The following is a 13081-nucleotide window of genomic DNA, read 5'->3' as shown; positions in this document are numbered from 1 at the left end:
TCCAAGCTTTAAAAACTCTGCTTTCCTTTTGTTCAGCGCCACAGTGTATTGACTTTAAACAGATAAGTTTTTGTCTCTTTCATCTTTTGAATTTGAAATTTAGTATTCTGGAGAATTTAAAGAAAGATATTGCAATGTTACTGAATGACTGAGACTTGATGGAGTTTTTCTGACCAAGGATGTGTCTTCTTGTTTCAAAGCTGAGTTGAAACAAGTTTGTCTGTGGGGTATCAGTTTTTATGGTATCCCTAAGGACACACAGGTCTTTTCTCCTTTTTTTGTGTGTGAAATTGATGATTTAATTTATTTGATTTTTTTTTTCCATTTTGTGGTGTGCTGTATTTTGGGTGGTTTGTATAAAGTGATTATTTTTTCCATTCAAACTTACATAAATTGATTTTTTGGAAACTAAGTTACTCACCAGATTCATGAGCTTCAGCCCTTCAAGTAGTTTGCAGTTTTTATTTTTTAACCTGTGTGCTTCATCAATGATAACACAGCGCCATTCTATGGCACTAAGTTCTGGACAGCCCCCAAGAATCATTTCAAAAGTGGTGATGATAGCTTGGAATTTGTAGACTCCTCGAAAGATTCTACCCTGGAGATTTATTAAGAAATATAAATATGTAAGTATGAAAAGCACAATTTTTCAAAATATCTTTGACTACCTCTATTCTTAACTATCAATCTATTGTAATATCCCTTTCTACACAAATATGCAGAAACATTTACCATACCACTGAGGCTTGCTTAATTAATGAGCCTGGGAATGAAGGGAAAAGCAAGTTTGAGGGGTTAAGATGAATATGAGAAAATAATGGTGCAGAGTTGTTAATTCTGACAGTGGCATATCTAGTATATTTGACACCCAAGGCTGATCATTTTTAACACGCCTTCCACTATATAAAAAATATATATTTTTAGTAATAATCTACGAGTCACATGACAAGGGTGCACCTAGGAAAAGGCAGCATCTCACTGCAGTGCTCAATGCAGTGTTTAAGAACATAAATATACCGACCAGATTAATCGATCCTGTGCAGTCAATGCTAACAGAAAACCATGTCTTTTTCATACACACAGAACACAGATATGCCCTTACCCAGTATGGAATAAATAATCAAACTAAAAATAGAAATACCATATATACTTGAATATACACTGAGATTTTGGGGCTCAAAAAATGGGAGTCTCTGTTTTTATTCAGGTCAGCACTGACCCGTCCCCCTCCCAAACCTGTTTGCAGGCCTCTGCCGGGCCTGTCATGAGACCTGGAGGTCCAGCAGTGGCCGGGTCAGGAGGGATCCCTCCCATTTCCTGTCCCAGCTGATTCTAATAATTTTTATCTCACTCCTGCCTCCCCAGCGTACCTTAAGTATCCCTGGTGGCCAAGCGATGAATCGTGGCAGGAGCGACCTTCACTCCTTCACTCCAGAACCACTAGCTAATTGGCTGCCATAAGTTCTTACAGCAGCAAGAACTTGCAGCAGTCAATTAGCTAGCGGTTCTACATGGGCAGGAGTGAAGGAAAGTCGCTCCTGCTGCGATTCACTACTGGACCACCAGAGATACCTAAGGTACGTGGGGGAGGCGGGAGGGAGATAAAATAATTAGAATCAGCTGGGACAGGAAGCGGGAGGGATCCCTCCTATCCTGACCACTGCTGGACCTTCAAGTCTCACAGAAGGCCCAGTGGAGGCCTGCAAGGCATTGGCAGTGAGGTGGGAAAGGGTACAGAACCTGGCAGGGAGAGAAGGGGGCTGGGTGCGGGGACTGGATGCAGAGCAGTGAGGGAGGGTGGAACAGGCTGCAGGGCAAGGCATTGCACTTGAATGCTAACACCCCCCACCCCCGGATATATATTCGAGTCAACCTTTTTAACTCCTTTTTTTTGGGGGGGGAGATTACCTCGGTTTATATTTGAGTATATGCGGTATGTAAACAGAAGTTAAACTGAACCCCCAAGAAGTCAGACTCTGCATGCAATGCAACACCACATAATAGAAACTGTGATATGTTCCCTAAAACTGTGCAAAATATAAAGATGTAAATTTGAAAAAACTGAAAAATACCAATCACCACTTTACAAATTAACAAATGCTATAGAAATAAAACAAAAAAATAAAAAATAAGAAAATACCATTTTATTGGACTAATCCATTTTTCAGGTTTATAATTTTTATTCGTTTTCAAATTTTACATAAAGTGTACAAAATATTAAAATACAATTGATGAATACACAATATCACTTTTACATCTAATACATCATATTTTAAATATATTTTTATCCCTTCTCCCTCCCCCCACCCTTCTAATACTTTCCAATCATACATTACATATTATATTTCATATTATATCATATTATGTAAAAATTATTTTCATTACCCTCCCCTTCATGTGTGTCACAAAGAAGATATTGAAAAGAAGAAAAGAAGAAGAAAATCCTACTATTTATTCATTACAATATTTTGTCAATGGCCCCCATATTTTCATAAATTTAGTATATGTCCCTCTTTGTATTGCTATTGCTCTTTCCATTTTGAATATATGACATATTGTATTCCACCAAAATGTATAATTTAGGTTATTATAATTCTTCCAATTGTTGGTTATATGCTGAATGGCAACCCCTGTCATGATTAATAAAAGCTTGTTATTTTCTGGTGAAATTTGACTTTTTTTTCTCATCATCATTCCAAATAACACTGTATCATATGATATTGCTATATGATTTTCCATCAATTTATTAATTTGTGGCCAAATTGTATTCCAAAAACTTTTAATGTAGGGACAATGATACATTAAATGATCCAACGTCCCTGGTTCCAGATTACAGTGCCAGCATTTATTAGACTTAGAGCTATCTAATTTTTGTAAACGTGTAGGGGTCCAAAAAGCTCAATGTAATAAAAAGAACCAAGTTTGTCTCATAGATGCTGATACTGTACATCTCATTCTCCAAGACCAAATTAGTGGCCATTGAGATGCAGTAATTTGATGCTTAATCTCAATGCTCCAAATGTCTCTTAGACCATTTTTTGGTTTTTTATTCAAATATCCAGATATTAATTTATACCACAATGCGGCTTGATGTCCTAGGAAGTCTTCTTGAAAACATAAGAACTTTAAACTATATTGATTATTCAATGTTTTCCATTCAGGGAACCCAACCTGAATGGCCTGCTTCAATTGCAACCATTTAAAACTTTGTGTTTTACTAAGACCGGAGGCCAAACCTCCTTCCTCAGGTCAGTACGGTACACTGCTGTTATGGTATCCTGTCCTGACCTGCGAAACAGGATTTTAGTCTCCAAAGGGTGGTAAAAAAGTATTAAAATTACTCTGAAAAAAGGTTGCTTTATTTCCATTTTCTATTTATAAATGTTTATCAGTACAGCTACAAAAAGAGATTAGGTTCTTACCTTGATAGTATCTTTTCCAATAGATAGGGATGGAATAAACCATGGGTCTTGCATCTGCTCCTGCGAGACCTTTGCAGGAGATACTGATTACTGTTTTCAGTACCTCATCTTCCCTGTTCTCTGCTGTCCCCAGTCAATTAGTTTCAACACCAGCGACAGGCCTATAGGAGAGAACAGGAGGAGGAGAACGGGGAAACCTTCCAACAAGACTTTGATCTGCTTAAAAATATGCCGTGAAAAGGAAAGTAACAAATAATCTTTATGAGGAAAAGACCATAAAAAACTCTACGGAAACCCCAAGTAACTATATACAGACAACAAAGCATCTTCCAATTTATGATAGCTGGCAAAAAAGGTCAGAAATGGAGCTTTCAAAGTAGCATAAAGCGCATTGAGAATGATGGGTGGGGCTTCAGCATACATCCCTATCTAATGGAAAAGATATTATCAAGGTAAGAACATCTCTTTTTCCTGTGCAATAGGGATGGTATGCTGAACCAAGGGACGTACCTAAACAGTCCAAGAAATCCTGGGTGGGAGAGAAATCTGCCTTCAAAATTAAGGCTCCAAAAGAGATGGCCTCCTGAGCTGAACTGCTTCAACTAATAGTCAATCTGTCAATCAAAATGGGAAAGATTCCAGAGGATTGGAAGGTAGAAAATGTTACACCAATCTTCAAAAAAGGTTCGAGGGGAGACCCGGGAAACTACAGACCGGTGAGTCTAACCTCGGTACCGGGAAAGATGGTAGAGGCGCTCATAAAGGACTTGATCACCTGGACGGACACAGTCTGATGAGGACCAGCCAGCACAGTTTCAGCAAAGGCAGATCTTGTTTGACAAACTTGCTGCACTTTTACGAGGGAGTAAACAGGCAGATAGATAAGGGTGACCCAGTCGACATTGTATATCTGGACTTTCAGAAGGCGTTCGACAATATTCCACATGAACGACTACTTCGGAAAATTGCGAGCCATGGAATCGAGGGTGAAATACTCACATGGATTATAAACTGGCTGGAGCATAGGAAACAGAGAGTGGGGTAAATGGACAATACTCGGACTGGAAGAGCGTCACCAGTGGGGTGCCGCAGGGCTCGATGCTTCGACCCGTGCTTTTCAACATCTTTATAAATGATCTGGACATAGGTACGACAAACAAGGTGATTAAATTTGCGGACGATACGAAGTTATTTAGAGTAGTGAAGATGTAGGGGGATTGTGAAGATCTGCAACGTGACTTAATCAGGCTCGAGGAATGGGCATCGACATGGCAGATGAGGTTCAACATGGATAAGTGTAAAGTGATGCATATCGGTAAGAAAAATCTCATGCACGAATACAGGATGTCCGGGGTGGTACTTGGAGAGACCTCCCAGGAAAGGAACTTGGGAGTTCTGATCGACAAGTTGACGAAGCTGTCTACACAATGTGCGGCGGCGGCAAAAAAGGCAAACAGAATGCTAGGAATGATAAAGAAGGGGATCACGAACAGATCAGAGAAGGTTATCATACCGTTGTATCGGGCCATGGTGCGCCCTCACCTTGAGTACTGCGTACAGCACCGGTCACCGTACATGAAGAAGGACACGGTACTACTCGAAAGGGTCCAGAGAAGAGTGACTAAGATGGTTAAGGGGTTGGAGGAGCTGCCGTACAGCGAAAGATTAGAAAAACTGGGCCTCTTCTCCCTCAAACAGAGGAGACTGAGAAGGGACTTGATCAAAACATTCAAGGTACTGAAGGGGATAGACTTAGTATTTTTTTATTTTTATTTATTCCATTTTCTATACCGTTCTCCCAGGAGAGCTCAGAACGGTTTACATGAATTTATTCAGGTACTCAAGCATTTATCCCTGTCTGTCCCGGTGGGCTCATAATCTATCTAGTGTACCTGGAGCAATGGGGGGGATTAAGTGACTTGCCCAGGGTCACAAGGTGCAGCGTGGGTTTGAACCCACAACCCCAGGGTGCTGAGGTTGTAGCTTTAACCACTGCGCCACACAGGTTGTTCACCCTCTCCAAGGTATGGAGAACGAGAGGGCACTCTTTAAAGTTGAAAGGGGATAGATTCCGTACAAACGTAAGGAAGTTCTTCTTCACCCAGAGTGGTGGAAAACTGGAACGCTCTCCCGGAGTCTGTCATAGGGGAAAACACCCTCCAGGGATTCAAGACAAAGTTAGACAAGTTCCTGCTGAACAAGGACATGCACTGGTAGGGCTAGTCTCAGTTAGGGCGCTGGTCTTTGACCAATGGGCCGCCGTGTGAGCGGACTGCTGGGCATGATGGACCACTGGTCTGACCCAGCAGCGGCATTTCTTATGTTCTTATGTTGTTCTTAAGTGTGAAGGGACAACCAAGAAACCGACCGGCAAATCTCATCCATGGAATCGTTCTGGCTTCAGCCTAGGAAGGGGCAATCCCTCTTATTAAATGTGTTCAAAGCATGAAGGGAGGCTGTCTACCAAAGACAATGTAGCAGAACAAAATAGCTGACCTGATCTATCTTGAAATGGTAGCCTTGGAAGCCTGCCTCCCTTTCTTAGCTGAATTTGTCAACATGAAGAGGTGGGCAGAGAGAAAGAAGTCATTCATAACCTCCAGGTAACACAAAATAGCCCTCCAGATATCCAGCACCTTCAAGACTGTCCGACTTAGATCCTGAGGCCTGGAAAGCTGGAAGGTAAACTTGCTATCTTCTTGGTTGATGTGAAATACTGAAACCACCATTGGCAAGAAACAGGGAATGGTCCTCAAGACCTCGGCCTCCATGATACACAAGTAAGGCTCTCTTCATGACAACGCTTGCAGTTCAGAAACACACCTTGCAGAAGCTATGGCCACCAGAAATACCTTCTTGATAGTCAAGTTCATGAGGGTGGCATCCTTCAAGTACTCAAATGGAGCCCTCGAGAGCCCTTCCAACATGAAGTTCAGAATCCAGGACGTACTGGGCTGGTGAACTCAGGGCAGCAGCCTCAGAGCATCTTTGAAGAACCTGATAATATCCAGATGTGCAGAGAGAACATCTGGCACTCTGGGACCTGAAATAGAAAACTTCAGCCACTTGAACTTTCACTAAGGAAACTGCCAGCCCCATATCCAGACCTTAAAGAAAGGACAGGATAGCTGTTGCTGAAATCATGGCAGGATCCAGCTGCTCCTTGAGGCACCAACATTGGAAGGTATCACATGCCTTGGCATATGCCGCAAATGTGGCAGGCTTCTTAGCTTTCAAAAGTGTGCATACAAATAGATCTGAGTATCCTTTCTGGCTCAAAGCTGAGTCCTCAAAAGCCATATAGTGAGACCAAAGTGCTCCAGATCTTGCAGGATGATTGGATCTTGAGAAAGGTGTCCCAGGAATGGCTAAAGTCTCAGAGGGTGGACAATCTGAAGGAGCACTAAGTCCACATACAAGAAGTGCCCAGAAAAATCCGGGGCCACTAGGATAACCCATCCCTGATGCCTGACCACTCTTCTCAGGACTCTCCCTTCCATGGGCCAGGGAGGGAACATGTACAGAAGTTTGTCTACCGGCCAAAATTGAACCAGCATGCTGATTCCAATGTTTCTGCACTCGTATCTGTGGCCGAAGAATCACACCACTTTCTTGATGCTCACCATCACCATGAGATCGAACATAGGACTACCCCAACAATCAACAATGCTCTGAAATGCCCAAGGCGAGAGGGTCCACTCTCCTGGGTCCAGAGGCTGCCTGCTGAGAAAGTCTGCTTGCACGTTTTGCACTCTGATGACATGAGCCGCAGTGATGGCCAGAAGCTGAGTCTCTGCCCAACAGAAGAGCGCTTTCGCCTCCTTCTGGAAGCCGATATGCCTGGTGCCTCCTTACTTGTACACATAATCAACTGCTGTCACGTTGTCGGGAAAACACTCTGACCGTCTTGTTCAACAATGAGGGTTTAAACTGAATCAGCACCAACCAGATGGCTCAGAGCGCCAGTCTCTTGATGGACCAATGGCGCTGCGATGGAGAACATTGCCCCTGCACTGGTCAATCCTCGCAATGTGCTCCCCAGTCCAAAAGGCTGGCATCTGTTGTCAGCATGGTCCAGGAATTGATCCTTAAGAGGCATCCCTGAGAACAGCGACTGAGGGCGAGCCACCAGGACATGCTGCAGCAGGCCTCCGTCGTCGAGGGCAGCTGAACATGTAGAGCAGGAGTGTCAAAGTCCCTCCTCGAAAGCATGTGCATGAAAGCAGTGCATGCAAATAGATCTCATGCATATTCATTGGGGAAATCCTGAAAACCCTACTGGATTGCGGCCCTTAAGGAGGGACTTTGACACCTGTGATGTAGGGGGTCTGTCTGCGGAGAACAACGAGAGAGATGGGAGTGCTGCAAGAGGTGCATATGTATTCTTGCCCAAGGAACCACTTCTATCGTTGCCGCCATTGAGTCCAGGACATGAAGATAATCCCAGGCCAACTAAGACTGCTGCACTAGGAGAGCAGAAATTTGGTTCCCAAGTTTCAATCTGCATGCCTCAGGAAAACTCCCCCAGCCTTTCTCTGTGTCAAATTGGTCACCCAGAAACTCCAGGAACTGAACAGGTTGCAACTGGCTCTTTTTCAGATTGACAATCTATCAGGGTCATCAAAGACGGTCTGGACCGCTCTCTCTGCCTCCTCCTGCAAGGATGCCCTGCTGAGCCAGTCATCCAAATAAGGGTGGACAAGCCAAACCAGTTTACAGAGATGAACTGCCACTACAATCATCACCTTGGTGAAGGTCCGGGGGGAGGGAGGGGGTGCGGGGGCTGTAGCCAGACCGAGCGGGAGAGCCTTGAATTTAAAATGCTATTCCAGGGCTTGAAACCAAAGGAAGCGCCTGTGATCCAGAAATATCGGGATGTGGAAATATGCCTCCGTTAAGTCCAGCGCCACCAGGAACTCATCCAGCTGAACAGAAGAAATGACCAATTGGAGAGTCTCTATACAAAAATGAGACCCACATTCACGTACTTGAGGTCCAGGATGGGCCTCTAATCCTCTGAGCCTTTCTTGGGCACAATCATTTATATGGAATATTTGCCAGAGTCCACATCTACAGCTGGAACCCGCTTGATCGCCTGAATGTCCAGCAACCTTTGGACAGTCGCCTGGACCAGAACCGCTTTCTCCGGTTTATCAGCAGGCGAGTTCATGATAGAGAGTTGCATGGGGACAGAAATCAAACCCGTCCCCACTGAAAATCAAATCTGTCCCCCAAATCTGTCCTCAAATCTGTCAGAAGAAGTTATTTCATTTAATTATGAAACTGAACTAAAGGCTCTGGTAGAGACCCACTTACAAATAAGTGTAGACACTTATTAATTTAGAAATATTAATTAGGAAGAACACATACTTTGTAAATGGGTCTCTACCAAAGCCTCTAATTTAAATATAAAAATACTCCAGCTGATTAGGACCCTCAAGCTTTGTTAGCTGAGGACTTCCTCTGAAGGTGGCCAGAGGTCCCTATTGCCAAGCTTGGCAGGCACCTCAGTGGCTCAAGGTTGCTGCCAGTGACTGCTACGTTTAGTGGAGAGGAGTTCTGGCTGCCTTTGGAGGAGGTCCTCAGCCAGCGGTGCTTGGGGATCCCCATCAGCCACAGCAAGGATCAGCAAGTACTTCAACATTGAAGAAATAAAACCAGAAATGCATTTCCTTTTCTTTTGAACAAAATACAAAAACATTTGTTATATATATTAGATGCACATCTCCCTTGAGAAGCATACAGTGATATGGGGACTAAAACTATGCCAGGGTACACCTGGTGGGGCCTCCGCATGTGCGGATCACCGGCTTGATGGACCCAGGGTCTGATCCGGAGATGGCAATTCTTATGTTCTTATATACATTTTTCAAAGCCAACATATTTCAATCAATAAATTCCTTTTTTTTTTTTTTACCTTTGGTACTTGGAGAGTTATTTTTCCAATAAGTTGACTCCAGTTTCTCTTTTCTCTGCTTTCTTGTCTTCTGCAAATTCTTCTTCAAGCAGTTTTTGTCCATTGGTTCCTACCATGGCCCAGCATTTGTATCTCCCCCACCCCCTACTCATTGGAAAGCATCCTCAAGCCCTTCTATCCTGGATTATTTTCCCTCTTTTCCCCCTCCACACTCCTACACAACATTTCTTCTCTCTCCTCCACCCCCATGTAAAACATGTCTCCAGTTCTCTCTCACTGTCCACCAATTCTCTTTCTCTCATTCCCTCCCTTGCTGCAAAGGAAGTAGAGAGAAAGGGATTGAAAGTGCATCTATCCCACCCCTTCTACCACCACAACCAATATTTCTCCCTCTCATATCCCCTGGACCATGTGCAGCATCTTTCACCCTTGTCCACCAGCCCCATGCCCAACATTTCTCCTTCTATCACCCCTTATCAGCACCATGCCATATCTCTCCCTCCATTCCAACATGCCTCTCTTGCAACCCTTTAAATCTGTCCCACTGTTCCCTCTCCACCACCATACCCAACATTTCTCCCTTTCATCTTTCTTTTCCCCATGCATCTCAACCTCACTCCTCTACCTCCCTATGCTCAACAATTTTCCTTTCTTCCATTCCCATGTACACCATCATTATTTCCTTCTTACTCACACACCTATGCCCAACAATTCTCCCTTTCTATTCCCTCCCTTACCTCAGCATCTCTTTCCTCCCACCCTCCCTCCATCCTATGTTCAAAGTTCATTTCCCCTCCCTTCCTTGTGTCCAAACATGCTCCATTCCATGTTTCATGTTTGTGCCCTCTCCCTCCTTCCTTGGTCCCAAATTCGTGCCCCTCCCATGTTCCAAAGCATTCCCTCCTTTGTCCCACGTTCATACCCCCTCTCTCTCCCTTCCTTGTCCCAATGCACTTGCTCGCTCCTTCCCACCTTCCCTTCTGTGGCCCAACTACTTCTTGCCCCTCTCCCCCTCGCAAACTCTCCTGAACCCATCCAAGTGGGCCGCCTCCTTCCTGCCTTCCAGCTGCACTTCCTTCATTGCAGGGCTGTGGGCGGCAATTCCTGAATGCTGCTGATCCAGAAGCCTTCCCTCTGTCATCAGCTCTGATGACTTTGGAGGTGGAATCCCCAGCCCGAAGTCTGATCCACAGAATTCTGCGAGCAGATTCAGAATAAACTGAGACTTTGTCCACTACAAGTATCAAACTATACAAAGCATCAGTCACATAGTCCATTCTCATCAGCAATAGCTGGGAAGGGTGATCCGAATGCATACCGCTTTGGACACACAGCTTAGAATGGTACGCTCGAGTTACAAATGAGGCTGCCATAGCAGCCTACACTGCCAGAGACAAGGCCTCAAACTGCCTCTTGAACAGCAGGGCCAGTCTATGATCCTGTGGATCCTTAAGCACTACGCCTCCCTCACTGGGAAACGATTTGCGCTTCAGTGTTCTCCCCAGGGCCTTTTAGCCGGGCGCACCGCCCAGCTAATTTAGATTACCGCCCGGCAAATCCTTCTGCTTTCACCACTGCTCCTTCCCGGGCTGAATCTCCGCCGAAAATTTTGTTTGATGCCAGCCATTTTTTTTTTTTACCAGCATGCTTTTACTTGCTTCGGGCCTTCCTCATTGCTGGGTCCTGCCTACTTTGTTTCTGTGAAGGCAGGACCCAGCATTGAGGAAGGCCCGAAGGAAGTAAAAGCAGTAAGTTGTACGCTTCCCTCCGGGGCTCTATTGTGTACGTGCTATCTTCCCTCCCCCCCACGGGATGCAACTTCCGGTTTTGGAGAGAAGAGAAGGGAAGCCGGCACGCACACAATAGAGCCATGGAGGGAAGCTTACAACTTACTGCTTTTACTTCCTTCGGGCCTTCCTCGCTGCTGGGTCCTGCCTTCGCGGAAACAACATAGGCAGGACCCGGCAACGAGGAAGGCCCGAAGCAAGTAAAAGCAGCAAGTTGTAAGCTTCCCTTCGTCGCTGACGTATGAAAGATAGGTCAGCAATGGAGGGAAGCTTACAACTTCCCTAGCGACTCTACCGACGGGTTTGTGAGCTGGGAGGGATGGGAAGAGAAATGCTGCTGCTGTTACCGAATAGGGGAGGGGGAAGAGAAATATTCTGCTGCTGCACCCATTTTGGGGGGAAGGGAAGAGAAATGTTGCTGATGCACCAATTTTTTTGGGGGGAGGAGAAGAGAAAAGCTGCTGCTGCATCCAATTGGGGAGGGGAAGAAAAGTGCTGCTGCTGCTGCACCCAATTGGGGAGGAGGGAGGGGAAGAAAAGTGCTGCTGCAGCACCCAATTGGGGAGATAGAGAGGAGAGAAGGAAGACCAGGGAAGGGAGAGGAAAGGCAAGAGACACCAAGACTATGGGAAGGAGGGAAAGGAAATGAGCTACCAGACCATGGAGGGGGGGAAAGATGTCAGCGCATATGGGGGGAGGGGGAGGAGAGAGATGCCAGGGCATGGAGGGAAAGAAGGGAAGGAGATAGAGATGCCAGATCATGGGGTGGAGTGGGAAGGAAGGAAAGAAAGGAGAAGAGAGAGATGCCAGAGCATAGGGGAAGGGGTGAAGCTGAAATGAATCATGTACAAAGGAGAGAAAGGGCACAGGATATACAGTTTATTGAAGGGACATAGAAAGAGGGAAGATGCCATATGGAACACAGAAAGGACAGACACTGGATGGAAATGGCAGAGAGGGTGGACAGTGGATGCAAGGGGCAGAGAGAGGGTGGACAGTAGATATAAGGGGTAGAGAGAGAGGGCAGAGGTTGGGTGAAAGAGGCAAAGAGAAGACAGATATTGCAAGGAAGGGAGCGAGGACAAACGCTGAATAGAAAGAAGAGTGAAGAGAAGATGATTAAATCAGAAATGACAAAAGGTAGAAAACCTTTTTTTGTTGTTGCATTACGTAGAATCAAGTAGTATTGTAACTGTATTAATTAAAGTTTATAAATAGGAAATTGAAATAAGGCAGTTTTTGGGGGACTAAACCCCTTTCCTCAGGTCAGGACAGGATACCATAACTGCAGGGGTGCCAAAATGGTCAATCGAGAACGACCAGTAGATCGCAAAGGCAATGTGAGTCGATTGCGTTGCCTTTGCAATCTTTTTCATCCTGCCTCCCCGAGCCAGGCCATGCGCGTACACATGCCAGATTCACAAGACTTCACCTCTGACGTCAATTCTGATGTCGGAGAGGTTGTTCTTTGCCAGCCAATCGCTGCCTGGCTGGCCTGGAACTTCCTCTCCGATGTAAGAATTGACGTCAGAGGTGAAGTTTTGTGAGTCCAGCGCTTGTACGTGCCTGGCCTAGCTCAGGGAAGCAGCAGGGAGAAATTGGCGTGGTGGCTTAAGGGGTAGGGAAAGAATCGGGGAAATGGAGAAATCGGCGCAATGGCTTGGGGGGACAGGGGAGAGAGAAAGAAAGACAGGCAGGGGGAGCGAGAGAGAAAAAGAAAGGCAGAAATAAAGAGGGGGCAGGGGGAGAGAGAAACAGGCAGTCAGGGGGGAGAGAGACAGAATGAAAAGGGAAGTGGCAGAAAAAAAGAAATATTGGATTTACAATCAGAAGAAGGAAGTGTAACCATAGACTCATGAAATCACCAGACAAAAAGGTAGGAAAAAAGATTTTATTTTCAATTTAGTGATCAAAATGTGTCTGTTTTGAGAATTTATATCTGCTGTCTATATTTT

At 45.1% G+C, this 13081-nt stretch overlaps 1 protein-coding gene across 1 annotated transcript in view; it reads right to left on the bottom strand.

Moving 5' to 3' along the window:
- Positions 1-13081, bottom strand: part of CHD9 (chromodomain helicase DNA binding protein 9) — a 499652-nt gene that overhangs the window by 271066 nt on the left and 215505 nt on the right. Inside the window, 1 exon segment of the mRNA XM_033940083.1 lies at positions 422-598. Coding sequence (XP_033795974.1) covers positions 422-598 — 177 coding nt within the window.

The sequence above is a fragment of the Geotrypetes seraphini genome, chromosome 4, assembly GCF_902459505.1.
Source record: "Geotrypetes seraphini chromosome 4, aGeoSer1.1, whole genome shotgun sequence".
Taxonomy (NCBI): domain Eukaryota; kingdom Metazoa; phylum Chordata; class Amphibia; order Gymnophiona; family Dermophiidae; genus Geotrypetes; species Geotrypetes seraphini.
Note: the sequence above shows the minus strand (reverse complement) of the source record. Positions and strands in the feature narration are given on the sequence as shown.